Raw genomic sequence first — 25,274 nt, forward strand, 5'->3', positions numbered from 1 at the left:
CCCTCAGCTTTCTAATCTCAATTCCCACTGCACAACAAAAGCAGTGCCCATGTGGATATTCTGGACAGTGACACAACCTGCATCATAGTCTCCATTTCCAGGGCTCCAGAATCTCCCTTTACCCTGTAAATCCATACAGAAGGAGGCTCAGAGAACAAGGGCCTTAGCCAACATGAACCACATGGACAAACATGACTACAGTCTGTCTCATGGTCCATCCAAGTCACAGCAGAAATGATGGTTCAACAGACCTGCTCTGAACAATTTCCACTCAACATGGTATACCTTGTGGTCTTCCTACTGCAGAGTCAGAAGAGAATCATGGAAAGAACCCAATAACCTGCCACTAGTACTCCTGATTGCTAACCCTTCCCAAAATCTCTACTTGGCTAGGGTCACCCAGGTGGCCTTCAGAATATTAGCAGCTCCCCTACAAGACGATTAGAAATCAAATGACTCAGACAGCACAGGCCTTTCAGTTCTGCCCTCCCAGCCCAACAGACAGTTCCCTAGTTCACTTTGTATTTAGTACACATTATTCCACTCTCCTAGAGCACATCCTCTTCCTCATCCAAAGTACAGTGTCCTCTGTGTGCACATTCCATTGCACACTCACTTCCCAGTGCAGCCATCCCATTGCCTCAGAGATGGGAAATCCTGCAGACAAATACAGGTCACATTCATAAAGTAATTACTGTTACTATGTAACTGTCGTTACTTTGTAACTGTTGTTAAAGAAAAACAGAACAGGAATTAGAAAACAATTGGGGTCATGTTAGGGCTTGGAGGGAGCAAAGAGAATGTGAATATGATACAGGTTTAATCTCAAAATTCATTTTGAAAAGGTGAAACAGACTTTATGGCCATGTGCTCCAGAGACTAGGGAATTGTATTTGAGCATATTAAAGATGTCTTATATATTTTCTCTAAAGATGAAAATCTTTATCCAGAAAAGTAACAGTTCGTTTCAACAGGACCAAAACATTTTACCCAGGTCTTCTATTTTGGATGAATCATATTGAATATTGCAATTAGGTTTTAAAATAAGGTCTGTAACTTACCCAGATTCTTGATTGCCATGGTCTGTGCAGGCAAGCAATGGTCAATCAGGATAATCATACCACATCTACAATGGACTGCTGATTCCACATAGCTAATCTCAACTACTGTTGAAGGAGGAAAGCTCTCACCCTCCATCCATCCTCTCCCTTCTGCACTGTGTCTCTACAGCTTCAAAGTTGGTCAATGAGCTCAATTCTTACACAGGTCTCTTTTCTTCTTAGTTCCCAATAAAATCCAGAAAGATCAGCAGACACTCATTAACTGTTCTATTTTTCTTTCTCCAGGCCAAACCTGGAAGAAGTTGCAGGTTTGTTTTCCCAGCACTGGATAGCAGAGGCAGGATTAGGTGTTCAAAATGATTCTTAGTTACGTAGCATGAGGCAAAACTAAATTATAGAAGACAGTCACCATCATGAGAGAAATGAAATGAAACTGGTAATGATTTAGAAACATTGGAGAACAGAAACAAATAAAGAACAACAATACACTTATATTAAATATTAAAAACAATTCCAAGAAGTGATTTCTAAAGTGATAAAAAATACTACATTTTTAAGATTAAATGAAACTTTGCTATATTGATGCTGAAAAAGATTAGGCCCTTCTCTAAGAGAGAGGACATCATTAATAAGAGATAGATTGATCTTGCCCATATGCATATGTTGGCTGCTGAGATCTAAAACCTGACAAGAAGAGTTACAATCAATAGCTTCTTTTCCAAATCTCTGAGCAGAAACAACTGTGTCAAGCAAGATCATTCATATCTTCATAATATTGTTTCCTAATTGCAAATTCAATTGGTTCACAATAACCTTCCCAAAGTGTTCATCACTCACCATCTGGTCTGTATTCATGAATTAAAATAAAGCATACTGGGAAATTACAAAATCACTTCCCCTACCACACTTTGGCCCTTTTTTCATAATGATGGCACCAACACCTGATTGCCTGTGCTGTGTCCCCGCACTGTACACAATGATCTATTCCTCCTATTGTGGTCTGAAGACAGAAGGAATGCTCCATATGCAAATCCTTTCCCTGTGGCTCCATTGGATAGTCAACGCCATGACTCAATTGCATAATTTTAAAGCTGTGAGGTGGTAACATCTTTTTATTTAAGAATTTTGAAAGTATAAAATGGAGGACAGCAAGGTCATTGCCCTGGACAGCAATAGACCAAGGACACCTAAGTCAATATAACAGAAGTTGTCTCAGAAACAATTTTTCTTTTTTTTTTCTTTTTTTTTTGTTTTTTGAGACAGTGTTTCTCTGTGGTTTTGGAGCCTGTCCTGGAACTAGCTCTTGTAGACCAGGCTGGTCTCGAACTCACAGAGATCCACCTGCCTCTGCCTCCCAAGTGCTGGGATTAAAGGCATGCGCCACCACCGCCCAGCAGAAACAATTTTTCTAACAAGATGGAAATGCAGCTGTTCTAGAACCGATATGCCTTTCCATTGAGAAACCACTTCACTCACTTAGGAAATTAATAAAGAAAAATCTGTTTACTGATGGCATGCATCCATCTCTGGCTAATGCTCAAAGAGGAGCAAACTAAGAGAGATTTTGAGTTCCACATATGCTATTATCCTTGAGTGTCCTTTAGGTTCAGGCTCCAGGCTACACCTTGAACAACTGAAATAAAAACAGACAACTTGCCAGGCTAGACATTTAGGCAGACTGGAGAGTTACACGTCAAAGTTATTCTCAGAATAATTTCTTAAGTACAAGGGTGACCTGAAGCAGCAGGGCATTCTTCACTGACAGGGTTCTGACATGAAGGTCACGGGATGAGAAAAACAGGACAAGTAAAATGTAAAAAGGACAGAAGAACTTTCCTACATGCTGAGTTGATTTGGGACTGAAAATCCTAGCTCCATATGCTGGGAAGAGTTGGTTTCTCAGGACCTGAAGAAACTTCTTCACAATGGACTTGTCCCCAGATCATTACCAGCTCTTCCAAACATATTCCTTGTTTTAGATAAGGAGCTCTGTTTTATTAGCAATACATCAGGCCCTTAGGGAATGCTCCCAGGAATGTTCTTTCTCCCTGCATGAGGTCCTAAATGAAAGCCTTGATTGACCAGTTCAGTCTTTATCAAAACAATATTTTGCTTTTCAAATATTTGTCACCTGATGTCATTTTGCCCATCTGGCAGAACTATGCTTTTCTTACAAAGAAAGGGGAACTTTAAGGCACACCAGGCCTTAAGGTTGGTTATGACCTTGTAATGCCTCTTTGAGCAGCTTGTTAGAAGCCTGTTTTTGATATGGCAAAGGGCCATGTGACTGGTTTTTTGGCTTCCTTGTCGTGGTTTGGAACCAAATATCTGAGCATTCCGGTTGAAAAATGTGTACACGAGCATTCTAACCTCTAACAGCCCTGGCTAACATATACTTAGGTTTTGAATGTTTTAGATGCAGTAGAATTTTAGCTAAATTCTACTTTGTTAGCCTATGCATTAAGCATTGGCAGTGGAGTGCTACCCAACACATGAGAAGCCGTGGATGAGCTCCACAAATTTAAAATTAATGATGACTATATGCGAATGTTAAATGAAAACTACTGAATGTCAGGAAGATACTGGAGAAACTAGGCCTCTCCAAGTTTGCCAATGGTTTTCCATGAATGTATCATGCCTGCAGAAATTGACTAGAAAGACGTTTCTACACACAGCTCCCTGCTCCCAACTCTCTAAGCAAATTAAGCCCACAGAGCAGAGTTATTCAGACGCCTGCCCACAGGTCCATGAATTAGCAAGGACCGCATGGGACTTCACAACACATGAAAACTGGTGGCAGGTTCCCACCCAGATCTGAGGAAAATGCACCTCACCTCACCCTCTGCTCCTCCCCATCTGGAGACAGCATTCCCTCGCTCACCATGTTGTGATTCTCCAGCTCATCAAAGCTCTCAGTTCATCATCTCCCTGCAGCAGCAAAGGCAGACAGCACATAATCCACTGGTGCCAGCTCCACTGGAAAGCCTAACATGGAGGCAGGTCGCAGGAAGAGCACTGCACCGCTTCTGACTGGCAGGTCAACTGGAGGGTCTGATTGGCTAGTGAGGCCTGAGTGGGATGAACCTTCCCAAAGGGCTATAGTTTGCTTAAAGAGACAGCACAATGGTTCCTGGCCATTCCTTTCTGCTCCCATCAAAAGTCTTTTCTAGATCTGCAAAAACACGCATTTCAATAACACTTGCCCGAGCCTCCAATAGCAGACACTGCCACAATCCTGCACTCCATAGGAATCTTGCCTTTTTCCTCCAGGACACAATGTGGCTAGCTAGCTTGTACAGTAAGCTGTGCTAGGTGGGTGCAGTGATTTCCTGTCCCACAGGTAGAAGGCAGCCCAGAATATTAACAGCTAAAGACAATTTTTAGATCACAAAAGGAAATGTTTGTTGTGTGGTTTTATGCTGGGGTCAGATGAACTAAAGGTACAGTTTACCTCACTGTCACAGGGATTTCAGACAATCATGAGAAAAAAGCAGGAACCAGATCTTAAAAAAGACCTTTCCCCCAACAGAAGGCTGGGTGGTGGCTCCATGGCTTTACAAGTTTTATTTCTGAAATTCAGAGCAAATTCCAGGCAAATGAAAAATATTAAAGAGAGTACGGTTCATGGAAATTTAAATACATAGAGAATAATGGAGCCAGGAAGAATGTCTTTATGAGCACTGCTGTGAATAAAATATACAGCTGTGTTACAGCATGAACAAGACAGGGCAAATGAACTCACCATTTTAGTAGAAATTGGGCTTATGACAAAGTCTCAAAAGCTGTGGTCCAGGTCATCTTAAAAATAGCTGTCTACTAATGGAATTTGGAAGAATTCAGTCAATTTCTGCACAGCCTTTTGTCTATGATCAAGTGAAGAATCCAGTAGTTGTTCAGTCCATGAGGTTCAATGTTTCACCTGGTTTTCAATATACATCAAAATTCCAAAGAAGTCGACTCTAATGCTAATAATGGAATGAACTCAGTAGCCAGAATTTGATACCAGAGCAAAAAGAGAGCTTCTTTCTTCAATATCCTTTCTATTATTCCAGCTGCAATCATCTAGAAGGTGAGGTCTAGGTTAAAGGTGGATTATAGTCTTTGTTTGGATTTTTGTTTGTTTATTATTTCTGTTTTTGTTTCATTTGTTTTGTTTGGATTGGTGTTTTCAAGATAGGATTCATCTATATAGACCTGAAACTCATTCTGTAAGCCAGACTGGTCTCAAACTCAAAAAATCCCACTGTCTCAGCCTCTTGAGTGATAATATTAAAGGTGTGCACTGCCACCAAGCAGCTAAAAGTGGAGCTTGCAGGGTGGTGATGGTGTATGCCTTTAAACCCAGGAACTGAATGCAGAGGCAGGTGGACCTCTGTGAGTTCGAGTCCAACCTGGTCTACAAGAGCTAGTTCCAGGACAGGCTCCAAAACCACAGAGAAACCCTGTCTCGATAAAACAAAAAAAAAGAAAAGAAAAAAAGAAAGAAATAGTTCCAAAACAGGGTCCAAAGCTACAGTGAAACTCTGTTGTAAAACACCAAAAAAAAAAATGTGGAGCTTACCACCTCAGATGATCCACATGAATGAAGGGTTTACCTATTCAAAACCTTTAATTAAATAAAATCCCTCTCAGGTATAATCAATTCTTTGTGTAGTTGATAATCCCAGAAGTAGTCAGTTTGACTACCAAGAATAGCCAACTCAAGAGCCAAGATAGAGAAATGAGAAAATTTTCATCCCTGCATTAGGTATAGAAAGCATAGGAGTTTTTTTTTTTCAAAGAAGTCTTTTTCCTAAAAAAGGAAGGATGGAAATTTTACATAGGGAGTCTGGACATGCTCACATAATATTCTTCCTCTTTTTAAGCATGCTCCATCAGCGAATCCATTTCTAAACACGATCCCAATGTAAAAGCAAAGACATTTAGTGACATTCTTACCTCACTCATGCTGGAACATATATACATTATAAAAATGGTGGAAAGAAATGTCTCTGGCATGCTCATATTGCACCACAATGTTTTATTTGAAAATCCAGTAAATGACACTGTGAAAAGTTGATTGTCAACCTTAATGTTTGATCTAAAATAATAACTGGACCAATACCTTAATTCTCACAGAAACAAAAGATAGAGAACACAAAACCAGAAAACTTCAAGGTAAAGTCACCTAACAGCACTGCATACTGAGAGAAAGAGACAGAGAAAGAAAGAAGAAAACTGAATAACATACAAGAAATGAATCACTTGAAACCTGGGACAATATCGTGTTCACAGTGGCAAAGACAGGGGATAGGCATGAGCTCAACAACATGGACTTGCATTCACAATGGCTGACCTCACTAAAGCTGCTGCTGATTGTCAGATGACCAAACAGTAGAGACCAACATTGAGCCTCAGATATGACACCATTGCTGCAGTAACCAGCCATCAACCTACTGGGAGGTTGACTACACTGGACAACTTCCTCCATGGAAAGGACAAGTTTTTGACTTAGGCTTCTTTCCACCTCTCCCCATAGCTGTTCAGTCGCAATGAAGCACACAAAGGCTTACATTAATTATAAACTGGTTGGCCTATTAGTTCAGGCTTCTTATTAACTCTTACATCATTCATTAACCCATAAATATTGCTGTGTTACCCACGTGGCTTGGTACCTTTCATCAGTGAGGCTTTATAATCTTGCTACAATTTACTCAGGTGAGATTGCAGATTCAGCCATTCCTCTTCCAGAACTCCCGTTCTGGTTGCCCCACATAAACTTCCTGCCTGGTTACTGGCCAATCAGCCTTCTATTAAAGCAATACAAGCAACAAAACTTTATAGGGTAGAAGACAATTGTCCCTCAGCAACAAGTTTTTGTCCTTATAGGAGTAGATACTTATTCTGGTTATGGATTTGCCTCTCCTACAAGTAATGCTTCTATAAAACCCTGATCAATGTATTTACAGAATGTCTTATCCATGGACATTGTATTCCCTACAGTATTGCTTCTGAACAGGGATCTCTCTTCCCAGCCAGAGAACCCTGAGAGTGGTCTTACAATCATGGAATCCTCTGCTATTAACATGTTCTCCAGCATCCTGAAGAAGCTGGACTGATAGAAAGGTTGAAAGAACTTTATTCATTTGAAAAAAGAGTTACAGCACCAATTAGCTTTCAGAGTCTTGAGAGCTGGGACAAGTTTCTCCAGAAAGCCATATATGCTCTGCATATACACAATATATGGTATGGTTTCTCCTGTAGCCAGGATCCATTGGTCCAGGAATTTAGAGCTGAAAAGGAAATATTTCCACTCACTATTACTACTAGGGTCCATCTATGAAAGTCTGTGCTTCCTATATCTGCCACCAAAGTTCTGATGGCCTGGACATTTTGGTACCAAAGGGGAAGAGCTCCTGTCAAGAGACACATCAAATATTCTATTGAACTTTAAAAGCAGACTTCCCTCTCATAATATGTGCTTCAAATGCGCTTAAGTCCACAGACAAAGAAGGGAAAAACAACCTGAGGCATGGTAATATATCCAAATTTCCATGCGGAAATTGAATTACCTCTGCACAATGGAGGTAAGAAGGATTATGTCTGGAGTGCCGGAGATCCTTTAGGACATCTCTTTGTGGTACTGGGCCTTGTGATTAAAGTTAATGGGAAACTATAACACCTTATCCAGGAAGAATAAAAAAAGAAGGTATGGGTCACTTCTTAGGAAAAGCCCCAGGACCACGTGATGTGCTAGCAGAGGGTGAAAGAAAGTATAATAGAGAATGGCCTGGCATTCTCCATCATCCTGAAGAAATTCACCTCAGAGAAAGACTGAATGAACTTTGTTCTTTTGAAGAAACAGTTACAGTACCAATAAGGTCTCAGCACTGTGAGGACTGGGGCAAGTTTCTCCAGAAAGTACTATAAGCACCGAATCTGCATGCAATATATGGTATGGTTTTTCCTGTAAGCAGGATCGATAAGTCCAGGAATCAAGGTCTGAAAATGGAATATTTCCGCTCACTTTTGCCACCAGCAACCATCTAGGAAAATTTCTGCTTCCAGTTTCTGCCACCCTAAGTTCTGCTGGCCTGGCCTAGAAGTGTTGTTACCAAAATGAAGGGACTCCTGTCAGGAGACACAACAAATATTGTATTGAACTTTCAATGCAGACTTTCCTCTGGTTACTTTGGCTTCAAATACTCTTAAACCAACAAACTAAGAAAGGAATAAAAACCTTTGACAGGGTGATATATCCAGATTACTTTGGGGGAATTGAATTGCCTCTGCATGATGAAAAAAGAAGGATTATGTCTTGAATGCAACAAATCCTTTGGGGTGTCTCAATCTGACATTGTACCTTGTGATTAAAATTAATGGGAAATGACAAAAATCTAATACAATAAGTATGGCAAAGGTCACATATCCATCAGGAATATGGGATAGGTCACTTCTCTAGGAAAAGGCCCAAGACCATGTAAAGTGCTTGAAGAGGGTAAAAGAAATACAGAATGTGTAATAGAGATGGCAGTTATACATACCATCTAAGACACGTGACCACTGCAGAAAGGAGACTTTTTTTATTATTTTTTTATTTTTTTATTCTTTTTAAATTAATATTTCCACCTGCTCCCCGTTTCCCATTTCCCTCCCCTCCTCCCAAATATTGCCCCCTCGCCCCACTCCCCTCCCCCTATCCCCACTCCTCTTCTCCTCCCCCCACACCATTCCCCCTCCCTCTCGATACTGAAGAGCAGTCCAAATTCTTTGCCCTGCGGGAAGACAAAGGTCTTCTATCTACGTCCAGGAAGGTGAGCGTCTAAACAGGCTAAGCTCCCACAAAGCCAGTTCATGTATTAGGATTGAAACCTAGTGCCATTGTCCTTGGCTTCTCATCTGCCTTCATTGTCCGCCATGCTCAGAGAGTCTAGTTTCAACCCATGCTTATTCAGTCCCAGACGAGCTGGCCTTGGTGGGTTCCCAATAAATCAGTTCCACTGTCACAGTGGGTGGGTGCATCCCTCGTGGTCCTGATTTCCTTGCTCATGTTCTCCCTCCTTCTGCTCCTCATTTGGACCTTAAGAGCTCAGACCGTTGCTCCAAATTGAGTCTCTGTCTCTACCTCGATCCATCGCCAGATGAAGGTTCTAAGGTGATATGTAAGATATTCATCAGTATAGGATAGGGTCATTTCAGGTTCCCTCTCCTCAGTTGCCCAAGGTACCAGCTGGGGACATCTCCCTGGACACCTGCGAACCCCTCTAAAGTCAAGTCTCTTGCCAACCCTAAGATGTCTCCCTTAGTTAGGATATATACTTCGCTGCTCCCGTATCCACCCTTCCTATATCCCAACCATCCCAATCCCCCGAGCTCCTCCCATCCTCCCCTTCTCATGTTTCTCATCCCATTTCCCCTTTGCCCCATGCCACCTCACCCGCAAGTTCCCAGTTTTTGCCCTGCAATCTTGTCTACTTCCCCTCTCCAGGCGGATGACTATATGATTTTCTTTGGGTTCACTGGCCAAAAGACACTTAAGGTCATGCTCAACCTCCTTAGCGATAAGGGAAATGCAAATTAAAACAACTTTGAGATACCATCTTACACCTGTCAGAATGCCTAAAATCAAAAACACCAATGATAGCCTTTGCTGGAGAGGTTGTGGAGAAAGGGGTACACTCATCCATTGCTGGTGGGAATGCAAACTTGTGCAACCACTTTGAAAATCAGTGTGGCGATTTCTCAGGAAATTTGGGATCAACCTACCCCAAGATCCAGTAATACCACTATTGGGAATATACCCAAGAGATGCCCCATCAAATGACAAAAGTATCTGTTCAACTATGTTCATAGCAGCATTGTTTGTAATAGCCAAAACCTGGAAACAACCTAGATGCCCTTCAATGGAGGAATGGATGAAGAAAGTGTGGAATATATACATATTAGAGTACTACTCAGCGGTAAAAAACAATGACTTCTCGAATTTTGCATGCAAATGGATGGAAATAGAAAACACTATCCTTAGTGAGGTATCCCAGACCCAAAAAGAGGAACATGGGATGTACTCACTCATAATCGGTTTCAGGCCATAAATAAAGGACATTGAGCATACAATTTGTAATCCTAGAGAAGCAGAAAGGAGACTTTTAACTGACATGAGTGCTTCTGTTGTATTTTGTTGATAATGCATCTGTACAGTTACTTCTATGTTCTTTTAATTTTCTAAATATATGATGCAATATGAATTATGAGTATATCTGTGGTTATTAGAAATAATTTTGAAATAATAGGAAAAAATGTGCTCCAAGGGACATTGCCACTATTCTAAATAGATAATGCATTTGCAATTGTATTTGGTATACTTATGTTATGCTTAGGCATAATTACAACCTAGTTATTAATTTCAATTTGGAAATTAATAAGTTGATATGACTGTATGCCAAGTTGACAAGTGATTAATTATGAAAGCTGTTTTTAGTTGTTAACTTTGCTACACTTGGAATGAACTATAACTCCAAAATGGAGAAAAAAATTGTGATCAGGACCTTAAGGCAGGAAGACATGCCTTTGACCCAGATACTGAGGATGGATGACTCCTGCCTTTAATCTAGACCTTGAGGCTGGAAGGCACATGTTTAGTCTGAGTTCATATTCTGCTCGAAGGAATGTGGGCTGTTATTGCTCTCTCTGCTTTCCCTCACCTTGTCAGCACATGTATTCATTGTCATTGAAGTCTATTTCTCTGGGATTCCAGCACATACACTAAACAGCTTAGACACCCAGTCTGGTGGAACTGAGTAACTATGAGATCTTGCACTTTCTAGTCACTGACAGCAATTGTTGGAGTGCAGCCTTTAAGTTATTCCAATAAATCCCCATACACACACACACACACACAAACACACACACACACACACACATAGACAGACAGACAACAGACAGACAGATATATAGATGGAGAGAGAGATTTAGTCCTTAAGTTCTATTACTCTAGAGAATCCTGACTAATATACTGTTATTTTTTAGTCAATTAAATTTATAAACTTATAGTTCCCAATTTTCTATTTGTCATAATTACACACCTGAAACACTTTTAGCTAATACTTGAGTATCACATTATATACATATGAAGAAAATAACCTTTCATGCAGTAATAGTCCAAAGAGTATGGGAAAAATAAACTGTAATATTGAGTGTTATTTCTGATGAAAAATTTATCAAACAGTATGAGCCATTAGATGTATGGAAGATTTAATCATTTGTTTTGATCAAGTTGAAGGTGCTTATTAGTAGAAATCTATTTCTCTTTAAATTTTATCTTGCTGTCATTTATTCATGTCTATTAAAATTTAAAATTAAGTAAATGGATGCTTAAAAGGGATATACCACCTTTAAAGGTTAAAGCACAGCAAGGTAAAACCCACTGACATTTTGTATTGGATCTGTTGAATTAACAATCTGAAATTTTTTTCCAAGATAGATTTTCCTCATAATTTCTCAAGTCCCTAGCTAGTAAATCGTTGCATATTTAATACAAACATTTTAAAGATTATTTTAACAGGCTCACTTATTTAAAAGAGTGAAGAGTGCTTAGCGAGTATTTCTCCCCTTGAGAATTATGATTTAGAATCTACAGTAAGTGCTAATCAGTTCTCCATTTTCATTTTGGGTATTGGTTTCAGCATTTCCAAACAAATGGGTAGACCTTTGTTAGGTTTAAGAAATGTTAAAAAGAACAGCCGTCTGAAACGTTTGGGGAGGGGAAGTTTTGTTGACCAGGGTCTCACAAGATACCTTAGCCTGGTTTGAATCTATTGGTGATACTCCTGCATCAACTTGCTATGTACTGAATGAAATCTAAAGTATGAACCACCAAAATCAGCACGAATGTTTGTTTAATGTTTTCTTTTGAGACAGTTCTTGCTATGTAGACTAGCCTGACCTGAAAGGCAAAAATCCTCCTGTCGTCATATTCAATGTGTTGGGATTATTGGTGGGGAACAATGTGCCCAGCAGAAATTTGTCTCATTTGTCAAGCTCTAATTGGTTTTAAGGCCCTCAGCCTTGAGCTGGGGAGATTGCTGAGAGGATAAAATCACTCACTGCCAAAAGGATGATCTCAGTTCTATTCCCCATATCCATAGGGATTTGGAGGGGCAAGAAGTGATTGTGGCTGTTGTGTTGCTTCTCTGTTCTCTCAGCTTTACCCAAATATCTGACTCTGGGATTTTGTTAATACTACTAAATAGGATCACCCTTCAGTCAATCATCTAGAATGTATCACCTCACTACTTATTTCTAAAGTAGACTAGTAAGTTTTCATGCTTCTTCTTGGCCATCCCTTTTGTACTGGGGCTATGCATGCTTTATGTTCGTCATTGAACTCAATTTGTACACAATCCATCTTTATTAAGTTTGCATTATAACCCAGAAAAGTAGGAGGTTTATTTTTTTACCGGTCAATTTTTTTCTCACTGACCAGTTAAGGTCAAGCCATGAAGCATTTGGAGGACTTTTCAGCACTTGGAAGCAGAAAGCAGGATAGGGTGTGCAATGGAATTCTCAATTGCATTGTGTGTGGCCAGCCTAAGTTACAGGAGACATTGCTTAAACATAAATAAGTAAGAAAAACAAAACAGACAAAATCATAAAACAAAAGGACTTCAAAGATACAGAAACCCCTGTCTTGAGAAACTGAAAAGCAAACAATCAAGCAATAAGTGAAGAAACTTAAAAACTAAAGTTTAAGAAATATACTCATGATCCATTGGACCCTGAATTCTACAGGTCCCATTCTGCCCCAAATCTCCTATTACATCCCTACAAACCCCCTGCCACAACCTCAATGGAACTCTGAAACACAGCCTGATACTACTCAGAGAGGACCAAGAGGTGAGTGATTACCCATGCAGCAGGACACCCCACTCTCTAGGCCCTCCATACCAGAACAAAATCCCAGGACACCCCCCCAGTGGCCTCAGCTTCCCTAGCCAGATAGCCCGTGAGTTTCCTGAAAGTGGGCTGCTCCAACAGCCCCATCGCATCCATTGAACCTTGAATACCTCTGCAAAGTGTGGAAAGGGGCAGCTGTATACTGAATGAGCATATGGCTCAAATAAGACTTCTTAATAACAGAGAGCAAAGAAGATTTTGATGGTGGGAATTTGCTGGATTTCAATCCCTGATCCTGAAAAAGCTCAGAGATGGGCTTGATTTTCTGCCAAGGGATTCGTTGCTTTTGTGCTCAATTGGACAAGGATAGAGTTTGTTTTTATGGATCTGGTTTCAGAGCCAAATTGTGTTTCTTTACTGGCCCCTTTTAATGTTTTAGCTGTTTTCAGAGAGATGTTGTTTCTTTAACTATTTCTAGATTCAGAGACAAGGTGCTTTCTTTTGGCTCTGGTTTCAGGACCAATGCATGTTTCTTTGAATACCCTTTCTCCAACCAATAATGCTTCATAAAATGTTTGTTCATTAGTTTGCCACTTCAAACTAAAATAAAAAGATGTGTCATGATGCTTGAACAAATTGTTGACACTACAAAATTCTTTTCTATACAATAACTGCTTTTGGTTAAAGAATAATTTACAATAAGCCCTCAGTTTTTTCCTCAGGACCAATGATTATGGTAATATGCACAAACTTAATCAGATTGATTACACACAAAAATTCTTAAACATATATGAAGCACAAAACTTTCTGACACTGATTTTTATAGAGTATCACTACAGTATGATTTTTCTCATGGTTTTAAAGAACACACACATTAAACTCATAGTTTCTCTATAGGATGTCTTATTGTACATATTCGGAGATGATTGGGAAAAAGGATTCACATCAGATTCCACTCACATGTATCTCTCTAATATGTGTTCTTTTATGCAATTGAAGATGATTGTGACATGCAAAGTCTTTACCACATTGATGTCATTCATAGGGTTTCTCTCCAGTATGTGTTCTTTTATGCAATTGAAGAGCACAGTTCTGAGCAAAGACTTTATCACATTCATCACATTCATAGGGTTTCTCTCCAGTATGTCCTCTTTTATGTGTTTGAAGGTGACTGTGTTGAGCAAAGGTCTTACCACACTGATTACATTCATAGGGTTTCTTTTCAGTATGTGTTCTTTTATGCATTTGAAGATTACTGTGTTGAGAAAAGGCCTTACCACACTGATTACATTCATAGGGTTTCTCTCCAGTATGTGTTCTTTTATGGGTTTGAAGAGTACTGTGTTGAGAAAAGGCCTTACCACACTGATTACATTCATAAGGTTTCTCTCCAGTATGTGTTCTTTTATGCAACTGAAGATGATCCTGACATGCAAAATACTTACCACATTGATGACATTCATAGGGTTTCTCTCCAGTATGTGTTCTTTTATGATTTTGAAGAGCACAGTTGTAAGCAAAGGCCTTACCACACTGATTACATTCATAAGGTTTCTCTCCAGTATGTGTTCTTTTATGCAACTGAAGATGATCCTGACATGCAAAATACTTACCACATTGATGACATTCATAGGGTTTCTCTCCAGTATGTGTTCTTTTATGATTTTGAAGAGCACAGTTGTAAGCAAAGGCCTTACCACACTGATTACATTCATAAGGTTTCTCTCCAGTATGTGTTCTTTTATGCAACTGAAGATGATCCTGACATGCAAAATACTTACCACATTGATGACATTCATAGGGTTTCTCTCCAGTATGTGTTCTTTTATGATTTTGAAGAGCACAGTTGTAAGCAAAGGCCTTACCACACTGATTACATTCATAGGGTTTATCTCCAGTATGTGTTCTTTTATGTGTTTGAAGATTACCACGTTGAGCAAAGGCCTTACCACACTGATTGCATTCATAAGGTTTCTCTCCAGAATGTGTTCTTTTATGCAATTGAAGTTCACAGTGATGTGCAAAGGCCTTACTACACTGATTACATTCATAGGGTTTCTCTCTAGTATATCTTCTTTTATTCTTTTGAAGATGGCTGTGATTAGCAAAGGCCTTACCAAGCAGATTAAATTCATGTGATTTTTCTTCATTATGTGTTCTTTTATTACTTTGATGATTTTCATAAAGAACAAAGTCTTTAACATCTAGACTATATTCATAGGGTTTCTCTCCAGTGTGTGTTCTTTCATGCATTTGAAGATGACTGTGATAAGCAAAGGCTTTACCACATTGCTTCATTTCACAGCATTTTTCTCCAGTACGTGTTTTTTCATTTCTTAGAAGGTGAGTGTCATAAGACAAGGCTTTATCACATTGAGAATATACTGAAAACTTCTCTCCAGTTTCATTTCTTTCAATACTGCAAGGATAATGGACACATGTAAAAGCTTTACCACATTCAATACACTGTTGAACCTCATATCTGTATGAATTAATTTCATAGTTTGTTCCAATTGTAAAAATAAATCAAATATTAAGATCTTATAACTTTGTTTAAAATCATGTTTTTTCTTTCATTAGGGGTCATTTTGCATCTGGAAAAATATTTGTGATGATAAATTCCTTTGTGTCATGGTTTACTATTTCGTTTATACCTATCCCTATATTTTTTTTCTATGATATTTTTCACATTTTTGAAAAGAACTACATACACTGAGTGACTTACCAACTTTATTGCATTCATAAATTTTACTATACTATGAATCATTATACACTGGCTAAGTGAACTAAGACACCAAGAAGTATTTGCAGACCTAGAACTCATAAGGCTTTTTTGTAATGTGAGGTTGTTTATGTATTAACAATTGATGGAGGAAGGTCATTTGTCAATAAACAAACTGCCTTGGTCCTTTTGATAGGCCATCCCTTAGGTGGGTGGAGTAGACAGAATAGAATGCTGGGAGGAAGAGGAAGTGAGCTCAGACTCGACAGCTCTGCTCTCTGGAGCAGATGCCATGCTCCCCTCTCCCCGGCAGACGCAATAAAGCTCCAACCCAGGATGGACGTAGGCTAGAATCTTCCCGGTAAGCGCACCTTGGGGTGCTACACACATGAACAGAAATGGGCCAAGCAGTGTTTAAATGAATACAATCTGTGTGCTGTTATTTCTGGTGTAAAGCTAGCCGTGCAGGAGCTGGGCAGGACGAAAAGCAGGCCCGCAGCTCCCATTACAGATGGCCCCCAACGTGTGGACAATTGATTCCACAGAAAGCCTGAGAAAGCTTGGGAAAGAATAGAGTAAAGCATGTTTTCTTGGTAGCAGCAATTTCTTGGATTTGCTCTGCTTGCTAGATGCAAGCAAGCGCTCTCATCTAAGAGAGGCTTCCTGACTCAGCTTTAGCTGCAAAACTCTGCAGCTCTTAAGAGGTTCTGTCAAGAAACACTTAAATAGTGTTGATAAAAAGTTGACCAAATGCTTGTTTGTTTTCGGCCGTAGCAGGAAAAAAGTTGTGCTGTTTTAAAATGCCGGCTTTGTGGGCCATCCTGCCAGGGCAAACTCTGACTCTGAGGCAGGAAATCAGCTACAGAGAGAGCATTTGAGTGTTGTAGCTTGTTTGCTGGCAAGGACCTTGAAACGCCACAGAGTTGTGGTGATAAACATGGCTACAGCTGGTACCTCCGCTGTGAGGCTGGAAAGCTAAGGAATGGGTTGGATTTAGCTGGCAAAGCCACGGCTTTAATCCTACCCATATTGCTCAGTAATTTAAAGGCTCGTGTGGTCAGAAAAAGCGAGAGATACAGTAAAGAGAGATTCAAAGACAAAGAAAACTTAAAATGATTTACAGTGTGTTTAAAAATATATGCAGGCTGAAAGATAAAGTTCTTAAAAGTAAAGAAACAAAAATAAGGAACTAGTTAGGTGTGGTAGTACACACTTTTAATCCCAACACTTAGGAGACAGAGGGAGATTTACCTCTGTGACTTCAAGGTGTGGTAGCACACACCTTTAATCCCAATGCCTGGAAGGCAGAGACAGAAGGATCTCTGAGAGTTCAAGGACAGTCTGGTCTACAGAGTTATTCCAGGACAATATACAGAGAATATAAAATAAAAGTAAAAGTAAATGAAATAGAGTTAAAATAAAGCTGCACAAAGATGGAAAATACACAGAAAATCTTGATACTGTTTGCTATTATGCTCTCTTTGAATTGTTTGAATGCTGAGAAAAGAGCAACAGCTACTAAAAGATATTTGTTTATGAATGTTGCTGAACTAATCCAAGATAGATATTTATAAAATACCTTGTCTTCAGAATTTGGATCTAAGGATATGATACTTTGGAAAAGAGTTTCTTCTTTTGTTTTCACAGAGGATGAGACACTGTGGATTGCTTCTTCGATCCCAATATGGTATGATAGACCACGCCCTCCTGAAGGGTTGCTGTGAACACCCTTAAAAAATTGCTTCGCTCAACTGCCAACTGAGATGAACCTAGCAGAAAGGTTATCCCATAAAAGACCCAAATAACAGCGCCCCCATTCAGCAGGAAGCAGTTTGGAGAGAAAAAACTGCGCCCATGTTCCCATATATTGTTTATAAATGTTCTTTTACATTTAAAGAGGGAGATGATATAGATGTGAGTAATTTGCATTGATATGAATCTTGGTTTATTGATATAAATTTAAGGTCAATCTTATTATATGTATATGTATTTCTGATATTGATTAAGGTATTGTGATTGTGTAGTTCACTTAAAAATGTAATGTATATAGGTTGTTAATGGATAATTATCAATAATAGTCAAGTTTGTAGTCATGTTTGTTAGATTTTCTAGATATACATAGATATATTTTAGATAGGCATTCTTCATATCTTTCAAAGCTTATAAAATATGGCATTTTAAGTGTTTTAATAACTTAGGGTTTTTCATGACAATGAGACACGTCTGCTCCTGGCAGCACCAATCAACTTCAAGAGGAAGGTGGGCATCGAAGAGGCTCCTTATGGAGTTTGATAGCCATTTGGGCAAGAAACTGCTCTTGCCTGGACTGTTGCATAAACTGGACACAAAGAACCCACAGAGAGAGGACTGCTGAACTTGCCTAAAGGTGAGATGATCTTTTGGGGTTCCTGATTTATGAAAGAGTCTGCGAGACACTCTGCAGGACACAGCAGATAGTGACTAAACTGCCTTTGAAATTTCCTGCTTCATGGAAACGTCTCTAGATACTATGGGCCTGAAGGCTGAAGATTGATGCCTCAACGGTGCAGAGGAACTTTGGGTGACTGTACAGGCAGTGAGATGTCTCTGTCATTTCTAGAGTTTTGAAAATTGCTTAATTTTTGTTTGCTTAGGTAATATTGTATTCTTCTGGAGTCTTTGATGGAGTTGAAGAATAGATAGATAGTTATAGTTTTCCTTAGTTATGATAAAGATAAAATAGATGTAAATATTGTAATTTTTACTTGATAACTGTTTTGTTATATGTAATTTTGCTATGTTAAAGTTAAAGCCTTCCTTTTTTTGTTTAAACAGAAAAAGGGGAAATGATGGAGGAAGGTCATTTGTCAATAAACAAACTGCCTTGGTCCATTTGATAGGCCATCCCTTAGGTGGGTGGAGTAGACAGAATAGAATGCTGGGAGGAAGAGGAAGTGAGCTCAGACTCGACAGCTCTGCTCTCTGGAGCAGACGCCATGCTCCCCTCTCCCTGGCAGACGCAATAAATCTCCAACCCAGGATGGACATAGGCTAGAATCTTCCTGGTAAGTGCACCTTGGGGTGCTACACACATGAACAGAAATGGGCCAAGCAGTGTTTAAATGAATACAATCTGTGTGCTGTTATTTCTGGTGTAAAGCTAGCCATGCAGGAGCCGGGCAGGACGAAAAGCAAGCCCGCAGCTCCCACTACAAACAATGATGGTACAAAACCAATTACTTGTATACTTGGATTTAATTGAACAACTATACTCTACATGGGAACTACAGTTTATCTTCTAATTGTTCTTAATGAGATGTATGCTACATCTTTCCATATCCATATTCTCATATACTTGTGTAGAGTAACATATAATATACATAGTAAAGGAAGAATAGTGAATAAAAGATTTCCACATTGAATCCTGATGGTTTGACTTGCTGTTCCTCATAGACTTGTGGTATAGATATTAAGGTTTCTCCACAACAACAGCCCCTTGACCCTTGACTCTAACTGCTACTTTCACTAAACTTAACAAGTCACAAAAAATATATGAGTAATCCAAGTCTTACCATAAGCTACTGATTTAGTAGAAAGTTTGCAGCTATACTCATCACTAAAATGTGTATACATTTTTTGTCATAAGTAGCAAGAAACAAATGAACTGGCAGATCTACTACATAGCTCTCATGTTGCTATGACTTGAATGGTGATGTCTGTTTAGTCATTGCTTCCTTGACTTTTTCTTAAATGAATGCCTTGCAAATGGAATTCACATATGAGAAATTGAGGAATATGGATTTGTGAGAATTTAATAATCATCAATGCATTTAAAGCTGTGCTATTTACACGGCTGGTTTTGATTAATTGTTCCAGGACATATTACAAACTAGTCAGAGGCACACTGTTATAAACTTGCACAAGAAAATTACCTTGCAGGTCTTCTAGAACATTGACTATGTTCTTCAGTGTTACAGTCCTCCAAAATGTACCCTGAAATACAGTACCAGAATATGTATGTTATATTATTTAATATGGTACAACAGTTAGCTCATTATCTTAATCACACCTAAGAACTATGATTGTGTTATTCATCTCATTTTCTTCTTTCTAAACCAAATTACAGAACAACATTATAAGCCAAGGAAAAGTTGTCTCCATATTTTGAAACATGAAAGAAATTCATTTTTACCTATAGTAGTGAGGTTCCTGAAGGTCTCCAGCATCACATCTTTGTAGAGATTCTTCTGGGAAGGATCTAGCAAATCCCACTCTTCCTGAGTGAAGTTGATATGTAGATCATCATAGGTCACTGCCTTCAAAGATATACCATATTTGTGTACAATGTAAGCATGACAGTGACATCATTGGAAATGCATACTTCTTTGAAAGTATAGTTGTATGATTCTGGTGTTCCCCACTCTTATTCCATGATATAGTCAGTTACTTAAAAGAAAATTGAAAAGGAGAGACCATTCTGTCATTTCTACGCACTTTGAATGGGATTTCACCTTTTAAGAACAATGTCTATTAACAGGGTGGGACAAGAAAAAAAGATCAACAGTAAATTGCATGCATGAGAAATCTGTATGAAAAACTACTCAATACAGAAAGGAAAAAAGATAGACAAATATGTGTAATGGTATATTGTGCCTTTAACCACAATGCTCAGAAAACAGAGGTTGGTATATTTGTCACTGAGTTGAATGCCAGTCAAGTCAATGCAATAAGGTCCAAGAGAGGTGGCAGTATACATTAAGACTCTGTCTCCATTGCAAACCTCAATAAAATAAACAATGGGATAGAAAAACTAACAGGCTTTTGTTGAAATTTCTACAAAGAGTTGTTTTCACTCCAGTTATGTAGTCATCTTCCAGACCCTAAAGTACCCTAATATAAACTGCAATACCAATAACTTTTTGAAGAAAAAGAACTTCCTGTATAAAACAGTTACAAGTGGACAGGCAAAAAGAGTAGAAATATAAATGTTGGTTGTAAATAATCAACACAGACCTGAAGAGAGAACAGATTAATTCAGCACTCTTGCTGGTCTTGAATGGAGTTCGACAAATTTGCCTGTACTTACATGGGGATTACAATTATCCATTTTTCCAGGGTCAGGATTTCTGATATCCTTTGATCACTCTCATGATACATATCCATGCAGGCATATAAAACAGTCATATTGATTTAAAAAAATCAAAGCAGGCATAACAAGCAAGAAGATGTTCATACAACTGCAATTTAATGACTCAAAATACTCAGGCAGTATTAATTCTATCAACCCACAAGATGGAGTCCTAGGAATCAGAGTGATACTCTCTGTCAGATTTTAAATTTCAAGATAACCATGAAGCTCAGCACAGCAGAATATACTTGACATAAAAAATACCTGCATTCCAGGGCCATCATCCAATAACATAGAAACAAATAGAACCAGGAATGATGCCTCCCTTTAGTTTCAGGAATTTAGAGCCACACAATTACTCAGATAAGCAAACAAAACAATTAAACCAGCAGGTTACCAAACTCTTAAACACTGAATAACAACTGTTTCTGCTCTATCTTATGTGATTTAGAGACTGAGCCTATAATGATGGTAAAAAGCATTTCAGTATAAGTAGGAAGTTGACTGATTAATGTCAAGCACCACACAGTAGATATAAACGTCAGGAAATTACTTTAGGGTATTGAAACTCATAGCATACAACGAGGAATTTCATCTAGAAAGACTTCTCCTACTAAATATCCACAGAAAATTGAAATAAAACCAATAAGGAGAGAAAGTTCTTCAAACACATTATGTTTTCTGGGAGGTTGTTCATTCAGTCAAGTACTTTCTGAACCCAGTCACTATTGGTCCATAGTCAAAAACGGAAAGAAATCATTTCATCACTTCAAAGATTCACATTTAATGATCCTTAAAGAAGGACTCTTAAAAGAAATGCAACACTAGCTCAGAATTGAGAAATAGATGTTTATTTATTAGGGATAGACTCACAAATCAGAATCCTATGCTTGAACTGAGATCAGAAACCAAATCATGCAGCCGGAAAAGAGGCTGGACTCATGCTCCATACTGGCATTTTAGTACAAGAGGCCATGCCCCAGTGGTCGGGCAACTACTGGCTGTTAAGCCTTCCTGCAGCACCCCCTCTTTTGTTTAAATAAGAGAGTAATAAGCCCAATACACAATTATATACAATAAGAACAATATATTCATTAATTATTCTATCTTAACTAGTTTATGTCTTATATAATTACTTGGCCAAGTCATGACAGGAAAGTAACTTCAACTGGTGGTAATGCAAACTGGTACAGTCCCTTTGGATGTCAGTGTGGCAATTTTTCTGAAAATTAGGAAACAACCTTTCTCAAGAACCAGTAATACCACTTTGGGATAAGTAACCAGAGGATGCTCAATCATACCACAAGGGCATGTGCTCAACTACTTTCATAGCAGCTTTGTTTGTCATAGTCAGAACCTGAAAACAACCTAAATGCCCCTCCATAGAAGAATGGATAAAAAAATGTGGTACATTTACGCAATGGAGTGCTACACGGCAGAAAAAAAAATAATGACATCTTAAATTTTACAGGAAAATGGATGGATAAAGAAAACATTATTTTGAGTGAGTTAACCCAGACACAGAAAGATAATTGTCACATGTACTCACTCCTAGGCAGTTTTTAAGCATAAAACAAAGAAATACAGCCTACAAACCACAATCCCAGATCTTAGACAAAAATGAGGATGCTAAAAGAGACTGACATACCTCTAATCTATATGGGAAGTATAAAGTATAAAAACACAAGACACCAGAGTAAATTGGGTGCATGGGGACCTTGGGAGAGGGTTGAAGTGGGGAGTCAAGAGGCAGGGAGTGAAGCAAAGAAAATTGTAGAGCTCAGTAAATTTCAATTTAAAAAAAAGATCGATCATATCTGCAGAGGATAGTTGCCTAATGGCAAATTCAATGTTTCTTCACTCAAGATAACCTTCCTAATCTGGACACCCACACAATCTGGTCTGTATTCATTCACATGACATTAATTTACACATGCTGGGCAATTACAAACCACTACTACTACCTTTTCCATAGTGATGGCTCCAACACTTCATTGCCTATGCTGTACCCCCTGCAGTGAACACAATAATCTATTTTTCCAATTGTGGTCTGAGGACAGATGAAATGCTCCATATGCAAATCCTTTTCTTGCGACTGCGTTGGGTAGTCAACTACATGAATCAAATGCATTATTTTATTTTATTTTAATTTATTGGTTTTGTTTGAGACAGGGATGAAAAGCAGGCCTGCTCACCTCCCTTCTACAGGTAACGCTGTAGCTTTGGTGCCTATCCGGGAACTAGCTCTTGTAGACTATGCTGGCTTGTATCTCACAGAGATCTGCCTAAATCTGCCTCCCAAGTGCTTGGAGTAAAGGCATACACAACCACTGTCTGACATATACATAATTTTAAAACTGTGAATTGGTACAGTCATTTAAGAAATTTGATGGTGAGCCAGGCGGTGGTGATGCATGCCTTTAATCCTAGCACTCCGGAGACAGAGGCAGGTGGATCTCTGTGAGTTTGAGGCCAGCCTAGTCTACCTGAGTGAGTTACAGGACAGGCTCCAAAGCCACAGAGAAACCCTGTCACAAAAAAACAAAAAAAAAAGGAACTTTGATGGTTTAATATAGAGGACACTCAAGGTCACTGTCCAGGAAAGCAACAGACAGGGACCAAGGCCACCTGAGTCAACATAACAGAAGTTGTCTCAGAAACAATATTTCTATCTGGATGGAAATGCAGCTCTTCTAGAATTAATATGCCTTTCCACTGAGAAATCATATCATACACTTAGAATATTAACAAAGAATAGCCTCTTTAATGATGTTATGCATTGATCTCTGTCCAATGCTCAAGGGGAGCTAGGTTAGATAGATTTTGCATACAATATATGCTGTTATCCATAAGTATCCCTTAGGATAATGGTCCAGATTATACTCTGAACAACTGAAATGGAAACAAGCAACTTGTCAGTCTAAATATTTAGGCAAAAATATTCTCAGACTATTTTCTCAAGTATGCCCGTGACCTGTTACAGCAGGTCATACTACACTGACAGGGTTCTAAGGTGAAGATCACAAGGGAGGAGAAAGACTGGACTGGACAAGTAAAAGATAAAAAAGATAGGGTGGAGAGGTGTTGCAGAAGATACGTGCCATGCCTAGTAAGCTTCTGAAGAAAAATAGCATCTTTGCTGGGCGGTGGTGGGGCTCGCCTTTAATCCCTGCACTTTTCAAGAAAGGGTTTCTCAGTATCTGAGGAGCCTGTCCTAGAACTTTTGTACATCAGGCTGCACTTGAACTCAAAGAAATCCATCTTCCTCTGCCTCAAGAGTGCTGAATTAAAGGTGTGCACAACCACCACCTTTAAATCAGTGATGGCTTCTTTGAAATGGTTTGGAGTCAAATATCAGGACAATTCAAGTGAACAATGCATACCCGGGCATTCTAATTTCTTCCAGCCCTAATTAGCATATACTTACATTTTGGGTGTTTTAGACGCAGTTCTCCCTCTGCTAAATTCTACTTTGTGGGACTTAATTATTTTTTAAGCATCGGTCAATCTATTGTATCACCAATTCTACTCTTCAACATTATGGTACAGTAGTGGAAAGCTACACAACACATGAGATGCTTTGATAACCTCCACAAATTTAATATAGATTCAGATTATCTTTAAAGCTTATATGCAAAGTGCTCGATATCGAGAAGATACTGGTGAAACGAGGCTTCTCTGAGTTTGCCAACTTGTGTCCATGAATCCATGAACCCTGTTGAAGTTGACTAGGAAGGAGTTTGGGAGCTTCCTGCTCCCAATACTCTAAGGAGACGAAGCCACAGAGCAAAGTTATTCAGAGGCCTGCCCCTAGGCCCATGAGTTAGCAGGGACCATGAGGGACTTCACAATACAGGGAATATGACAGCAGGTTCCCACCCAGACCCATGGAGGTAACACCATAGTGTCTTCCACACCTCACCCTCTGCTCCTCCCCATCAGGAGACAGCATTTCCTCACTCACCATGTTGTGCTTCTCCATTTTGCCAAAGTTCTCAGCTCATCATCTCTCTGCAACAGCAACTGCACCCTAGAACAAGAATCCACTGGCGCCAGCTCCTCTTCAAAGCAGAAACTGAAGGCGGATGCCCGGAAGAGACCTGCACTGCTTCTGACTGGCAGGTCACCTGGAGTGCATGATTGGTTAATGAGTTTTGAGTGGCACGAGCACCTCACATAGGGCTATAGTGTGCTTAAAGAGACAGAATACTGTTTCCTGTCTAATCCATTCACACCAACAGAGAACTTCTTCAGGTCTGAGAATATATGCATTTTAATAGCACTTGCCCCTGGCTACAAAAGCAATCAATGTCATTTTCATGCACTCCTAGGAACTTTGCTTTTTCTTCCAGCACACTATGTGACTTGTAAGGTGCACTGTGCTAGGTGGGTGGAGTAATTTCCTATCCCACAGAGAGAAAAATGCCTGGAATACTAAGAACTAAAGAGAGTTTTAAAGTTACAAAAGTAAATATTTGTTCTGTGGCTTCATTCTGAGATCAGATGTACTGAA

General features: G+C 39.2%; 1 protein-coding gene across 1 annotated transcript; it reads right to left on the reverse strand.

The window, feature by feature from the left end:
* Window positions 1-13,967: 13,967 nt before the first annotated feature.
* On the reverse strand, window positions 13,968-24,743 carry LOC130866764 (zinc finger protein 431-like). Its single transcript, XM_057758343.1, has 5 exons — window positions 24,684-24,743; window positions 19,826-19,949; window positions 19,566-19,626; window positions 15,152-15,267; window positions 13,968-15,067 (listed from the first exon to the last, which is right to left on the reverse strand). Exons 1-5 carry the CDS (start codon window positions 24,741-24,743, stop codon window positions 13,968-13,970), a joined length of 1,461 nt encoding a protein of 486 aa, XP_057614326.1.
* Window positions 24,744-25,274: the final 531 nt, after the last annotated feature.

This window comes from Chionomys nivalis, chromosome 26, assembly GCF_950005125.1.
Source record: "Chionomys nivalis chromosome 26, mChiNiv1.1, whole genome shotgun sequence".
NCBI classification, from domain to species: domain Eukaryota; kingdom Metazoa; phylum Chordata; class Mammalia; order Rodentia; family Cricetidae; genus Chionomys; species Chionomys nivalis.